The sequence below is a fragment of the Nipponia nippon genome, unplaced genomic scaffold (genome assembly GCF_047370975.1).
Source record: "Nipponia nippon isolate SJK-2023a ecotype South Korea unplaced genomic scaffold, ASM4737097v1 scaffold_2, whole genome shotgun sequence".
Classification (NCBI taxonomy): Eukaryota; Metazoa; Chordata; class Aves; order Pelecaniformes; family Threskiornithidae; genus Nipponia; species Nipponia nippon.
The window spans coordinates 27,762,177-27,769,017 of NW_028262336.1; the positions used below are offsets into that span (position 1 = coordinate 27,762,177).

Here is a 6,841-nt window from a genome sequence, read left to right on the forward strand (position 1 = left end):
TTCTTCTGGTGGGGAGTGAAAAGGTGGGCAGGAGGAACAGTCTGAGCACTCAAGCAGCCCTGCACCTTTTCCTTCATCCCACAGACACAGCTCCGTTACGCTGCACAAGTCCAAACATAAATCTGTAATTTGTCCAAGAAAAAAAAACACAAACATTTTTAGAAGGGCTAACTATTAAGCACTAGATGCTGAGCAAATAAACAGGAGGAAATGCATATGCATCAGAGGAAATAATGACAGGCTGTAGCTATTGAAAACTAGTGGGAAGGGAAATATAGCTGGAACATTAATGCTGTAACAACTTGCTCTGAAAGGGTATCATGAAGAGGGGGAGAGGAGGAGGAAGTATGTGTTACTTTACATTAGAGATGCTCATGGGATTACAGATGACTCAGTCACAGACCTCAAATGCTACAGATGATACCTGTAGTCCAACTGAAGATGGAGTCCTGGAACAACTCTTACAGGCCCTGAAATCCTAATACTAGAGTGAGCCAATAACTCTGCATCTGTTCTTCATACGTGGAAAGAAAAACAGGCTAATCACAGATGCGCACAGCCTGGAGGATGTTTGCTGAAAACCTCATCTGACTAAAGAAAAAAAAATTCTCCAGTGTCCTAAAAAGATGACAATTTCTCAAAATAGAAAAGTCTAAAACCCTACATGGAATATCCCAATGTTGAATCTCATTTTAATGAGTGAAGAGAGTTAATTAATCACCTAAAAGCTACAAGCAACTCAAGTATCAATGATCATGATCTAGTCACACTGACTTTGTTTTAAAATCAGTATATACATTATTGCCTGGTGTTTATAGTCTGTTTGCACAATTGCTGGCATATGGGTCTAGAAAGAGAAGAGAGGCGTGAAACAGAACAGAGAATTGTTTAAAAGAAACCTACTGCATGCCAAAAGGCTTTTCCAAAACTGCAAGACAGAGTTACATTCATGGGAAAAAAAAAAATCCCGGAGAAGATAAAGAGCAGAAACTTCAGAAAGACATGCAGATTTATAAAGAATGGAGAGAGCAGAAAAATTAGTGTAAACAAATGAAGAAGCATAGGCAACCTCTAAAGAAGCAGAGGAGCCAGTACAACACTGAGGACTACTAATGGTGTTTAAGACAGTAAAAAGGCACTTCTGAAAGCGCCCACGCAGATCAAGTCCATTGTTAGGTGCAGACAGCAGGATCAAAAATGATGACAGGGGAAAATAAGGATATTTAAAGAACACGATTACACGGCATTATCAGGATACATAGCTTGTTAGATTAAAAAATGGTTCTTTAAAAGATTTCAGCACACAGGTGTTAACAGAGAGAAATAAGCAGATAGGTCGCTAGTGGCCATTTCCAAATTCAGGGACCGTGTCTTCTTCTAATGCAATTTCATCAGTTTGTCATTTGGGGGTGAGGCAACATGAAACTTCTGTGGGAAAAGCTTGCACATAAAAAAAAAAAAAGACCAATATAGTGCCAAATAATGAAAAGGGAAAGTTATTCTTATGGAGCATAGTTAAAGTCACAATAACGTCTTTTGCAATGCAACTAAATGCAAGGCGGTAACCCTAGCAAAGACCAGTTTGCAGGCTTAAAGCAGCAGACATGCTTTGAAGAGCGTGACTTAAGGACTTAGAGCTGGAACGAATTGCTAGAGTTCATCTATGTCTTCTGTGATCATCACAGATAGCTGCTTCAAAATAGGTACTCAAAGAAAGATACAGGAAAAAATAATCCTAGCAAGGCTTCTGTCAAAACCCTGTGCTCAGCCCTGCTAGCCACACTTCAAGAAGGAAGTGAAAATACTAGAGGGAGCTCAAAGGAAGGCCAAAGAATTGACCCCTGGGCAGGGCAAAGCAAAACAAAGCAAAACTTACATGTGAGGCTGACAGAGTTCACCCAGCTCAGTGATAAGGTTGAGAGCTGTCATGATGAGTATTTACGGCCACATTTCAAACTCGCAGATAAGTTAAGAGCTGACAGTAGGAATTTCAACCTTCATTTCCCAGCAAAACTTCCCAGCAGTATTAGTAAATGAACTATAGAACAATTTACCAGGACAGATGGTCAACTCATTAATGCCTGAAGTTTTCAAAATGAGATTACACATGTTGAAAGAAGACATGCCCAAAACAGCTTTTAGGGAGGAAAAAAAAAAAATCTATGGCTCAATCACGCAAAATGTCAGGTCAGAGAAGTACAATGACTCCTGACTGGTCTTCAAGTCTATGAATTGGAGTACTTAACCATAAAAAATAAGAAGAATCTAATGTCTCCTTCGAGACACGTTGTGGCAAACAGCACTTGTAAGAGCCCCTCCAGTATTCAAAACCATCCAGACACACACAAACCTTTCCAATGTGTCAGAGCTACTTGCACTAAGCTCTAATTCAACAGCTGCTTACATTTGTTAGATAAACACACAAAAAGACTACGTGTCAACCTGGTGCTGAAGGCATGGTTTGTTTGAACATTTCAGCAGTCACTCTAAAGAATCCCCTGGTCGATCCTTTCCAAAGCAGAGCTCTGACGTTAGGCTAGACAAATGCCAGTGATGTCCACGTGGAAGTGGGACATGAAATCCACTTGCTTTCCTGCTCTGTGGGAAGCCTCCTTCTTATAATGTGATATCCTATGCTATTGTGTCCATCATCCCTAACCACATGTGAGCTGGGATAAGGTATTCAAAAACAGTACCTCCTTCCACGCATGTAAATGGGAAAGCAATTTTGGAATGACAAAAGAAAAAAAATATCAAAGCAGACATTCCCTAGGTGAGCGGGGAAAAAAATTCCCTTGTCATTCTCCAACAGTAATCAATCTTAAGTGCATGCTTTTTTATTTCCAGAGGAATGAAGGATTCTGGTGCTGTATCATCATTTTATTTACTTTATCCCAGGAAGTGTCTGATCTGCTTCAAAAACTGTGGACCAATTCTCTATTAAAATACCATCACTCCGCCCACTCCTTCAAAGTGCTATAAAATATGCAGAAGGGAACAGCGGCATGTTCCCCAGGTACCACGGCTAAAACAAAACCTGCAACAGAGGAGTCTTTTTAGAAAAAGCAACTACCACCTTCCCACGCGCTCCTCCTCAAGCACCGAGCAGTCCGTATGATGTACCTCTTTTTCCTTTTCTGGTTTTAGTCAAGAGTATAAACCAAAAATTCATCACAGACTGCATGCTAAAGGTTAAGGAAATTACTGGTGGGGTTGACAAAACAGAAAGTAACATGCTCTATCTTCAACAACAATGTTTTATGTTTTGTTTAGGTATGTCCACGCGTACAAATGTAATATTTATGGGTTGTCACTTAAATGAAGCCCAGAGCTTAGAGTCAGGTCCACTAGCACGCAAGCTTCTCTTCTTCCTCACCGATGCAGAGCTAGCAGCTGCGCTGGAGCCTATGTTTTTAATCAACAGTTTACTTCTACATTTTTCTCTAGATAGGAAATACTCAATATCCACCCCGTTTCACCTGCCGTGTTTTTTTTAAACACTGTGAAACATGCTGTTCATACCGCAGTGTTAAAGGGACAGATTACCCTCACCTAGAATCTATTCAACAAAGCCAAAACACCATTTAACAAAAACAAACAAGTCAATAACACAAAAGGAAAAAAAAAAGTACTCAAAGCAAAAACGATTTCAAATCCAAGTCATATGAATAGTGGTTTGACTCAGGTATTGTAACAAAGCATTTCAACAAAACCCACAAGATTTCTATTCGCAGTCCTTTTCATTTGAAGAGTTTGAAACAAAGTTTTCACTACCTCTAAAGCTTACTTCCACAAATTATATTACTGTACACAAGCTAAGGACGTAACCCTCAATTTTAGCAAGCTTTCTGGTATGCTTCAAAAATACATGCAACATGAGACTTTAGAGGAATATCCATGTTTGCTACCAGCAAGTTAAAAAACCAAACCAAACCCAAAAAACCCCAAACCCTGCCGCTGTTTATTGCCAAAACACAGTTTCCCACAACCCAATTTTACATCAGGTCCATGAAGGCAGCACATCAGTTTTTTTCTAAAGCGCAAATATACTTACGAAAGGACATTCCCAATGTAGGCATAATACGAACAGCAGTAGGGAGTAGTCCCATCACAGCAGTAAGCTTTGCAGTCATTATCACACTGAGCCAGACAATCTTCTGCTGAATAAAAATAACATTCATGCGGTCAAACGGCAGCAACAACAAACTGCTGTACAGCACAGCTTTAAAGAAAATGCAATCTAACAGTTTTATACAATCACACAACTTCACTTGAGGCATGACCTGACCCTGTAATCCAAATGGCAGCCCGTTCCCACTCATTCTGCATTTCAGTAGAAGTTCAGAGTTGGGTGCTTTGTGTATGGGTATTTTGTAGCTGGCCCTATCAGTTCCTTCTCGTATTTAATAATTTAAAATAAAAAAAAAGCATTTTGAAACGTCAAGAGACCACAGATCACCTTTTTCCATTGCAGCAAGGAGTCCAGAGAGAACCCTGAGGCCGGGCTGCCTGTCTCGCTGAGCTGCAGGAGAGGAGAAGGGAGATGCCTGGGAACTGGCTACCTGCCCCAGGCCCGGCCCAGCCCCAGCCCCAGGCATAAATCAGAGCTGCCTGGGGCTCTCTCATCCCCTGCCAGCTGGCAGTGGCTCCCCTCGCTCCGCTCCAGCTCCCGGGCCATTGCCAGCGTGGCACGGCAGTGCCCAGCGCGGGGGCCAGCGGTGCCCGCTCTGCCCCGTTGCCATGCCAGAGACCGTCCTGCCCAGACAGGGCCACAAACGTTTCCAGCAGCGATGCTCTGCCGGACTGAGGAACGACGCAAATTGTGAAACAACAGTAAGAGAGCTCCTTACAATTAAGAAACATGGAAGAACACGCATCCTTTTATTGCCGCAAGAAGCTCTTTTAAAGCTATCGACCTCTTGTCTCTAGGTACTGCTATTGCACTGTAAAAGCATCCTCATGAGTCGCACTCTACCCGAATCTCATCCCGGTCCCTCCTTCCCCGCTGCCAAGACCTCAGCTGCAGCCTGGATGAACCCAGGCTCCCTGCCCCGCGCACCGTCACCCCTGGTGACCTCTTCGGTCACGCAAACCCACGCTGCCGCGGTGGAGACCTGAAGTTGAAGATGACAAACTACACTTCTGCGTTCCCAATGCGCTGTGGCTCCCGTTCCCCAGGCAGCAGATCGTGCTACGGGGTTCCCGCTCTCCCCATAGGCTTTACTCCCCTTCCCACTACTGCTTTTCACCCAGGCCAGCCCAGCTTTCGGCCCTACCTCACCTCGGCTGCTGCCACACTCCTCTTCCCGCCCCACCTCTGGCTGCAAACTCCCACCTCGCACCGAGGCTCCTTTGCACGCTGACTACCTACTGAACGGCTCGGGCTGCTGATCCCCCAAAACCCAGCAACGTCATCTTGCTCAATTAGATTGCAGCAGGTCAGCTCTCTGAACCTGCTCGTGCTTGGTATCTGCCTGAAAACAAGCGCCAGCCGAGGGCGAGGGCTGGCGAGGGCTGTGCGACGAGGCACATGCGTCAGCTCCTGCGGCTGCACCCTAAACCTGTGCAGTGACCCCTGCATGAAAGAAACGCAGACGCACGAAAAAAGCAGAACGACTGACCCACCAGTCTGCAGAGCAGCCCCCCAGCCAGCGCAGGGGGGCGGCCGGAGGGGCGGCCATCTCCGGAGGGCGAGGGGAGGCCCGCAAGCGGCGCGGGCCCTGCCGTGGCGGAGCCGAGGCCGCTGCGCCCCTGCCCTGGCAGGGCTCCCCGCGCCAGCCCCTGCACGCTTTTGCGCTGTCACCCGTTTTTTGGCACAAGCACTCGTGTCTCCGTCTGTGCCCCTACGGCGCCCGCCCGGCACCGGCAGCGAGGGCAGCAGCCGGCGGCGGCCGGCGCCCCCGCTTGCTCACCGAGGCCGGCGGTACCGAGGGGGGCCCCCGCCTCTGCCCCGGGGCCGGGACACCTCGGGGCGCCTCGCCCCGAGGGCGCGGATGCCACCTCCCGGCAGCCCCGGAGGGACTCGCCCACCGCGCTCCCTGCCCCAGGGAGGGCTGCCGCGACCCCCCGGGGCGCCCACGCCAACTCCGGCTGCCAACTCGATCGCCGACAGCAAGAAAAAGCCCCTGCGCCTGCCTGAAGCCGCCGCGGCCCCGCTGCGGCGGCCGGCGGGGGGCAGCGCGGGGGCCACCGCCGGGCCCCGGCCCTCGCCGCCCTCCCAGCCCCGCTCGCACCCGCTGCCCGCGGCTTCGCGGCTCCCGCCCCCCGACCCGCACCCGCCGGGCCCCGCTGACCTGCCAGGAGGAGGAGGAGGAGGAGGAGGAGCGGGGGGCGCAGGACCCCCCAGGCCCGGCCGCGCCGCCCCGCTGCCTCCATGCCGGCGGCGGGCGCGGAGCCGCCGACCGCCCCGTCGCAGCGCGGAGGCGGGCCGGGGGCGGCGGCGGCGGGGCCGGGGTGGGGAGGGTGGCGGTGGCGGGCGGCGCCGTCGGGGCCGGGCCGGGCCGGGCCCGCTGCCCCCCGCCGCGCCGGGGCCGCCCCCGGGCTGTCCCGGCGGCGCCGTGGGTGGCGGCGGCGGGGCCGCCCCGTCGCGGCGCGGCCCCTCACGCTTCCCCGCCTCCCGCCGCCTTTGTCCGCCTCGGCCCCCGCTCGGCCGGGCCCGGGCCGGCGGGGGGAGCCCCGAAGGGGCGTGAAAGGCTGCGCCCGGCCCCCTCCCGCCGCCGCGGCCAGGCGCTGTGTTCGAGGGGTTTTCCGCTGGGATTAACAGTCGCGATCGTTTGTAAACGGGGATTAAAATCGTGATTTGTTCGCAAGCGCGAGAGCAGGGTCGCGGCTGTGGCCGAGG

The 6,841-nt window shown here is 50.5% G+C and overlaps 1 protein-coding gene across 5 annotated transcripts in view; it reads right to left on the bottom strand.

The window, feature by feature from the left end:
* The window catches only part of CYYR1 (cysteine and tyrosine rich 1), a 59,872-nt gene extending 53,459 nt beyond the window's left edge, over positions 1 to 6,413 (bottom strand). For 2 of the 5 annotated variants that reach the window (XR_015705120.1, XM_087759131.1), the window contains exons 1-2: positions 6,294 to 6,412; positions 4,055 to 4,160 (exon numbers count right to left, since the gene is read on the bottom strand). Coding sequence is in view for 4 of the 5 variants with exons in the window: in XM_087759131.1 (XP_087615257.1) it covers positions 4,055 to 4,160; positions 6,294 to 6,375 (188 nt within the window). In the remaining variant the exon portion in view is untranslated. Of the gene's footprint in view, positions 1 to 4,054; positions 4,161 to 4,459; positions 4,560 to 6,293 lie in introns of those variants that run through there. The other 3 variants (XM_087759132.1, XM_087759134.1, XM_087759133.1) reach the window with 3 other exon arrangements.
* Positions 6,414 to 6,841: the final 428 nt, after the last annotated feature.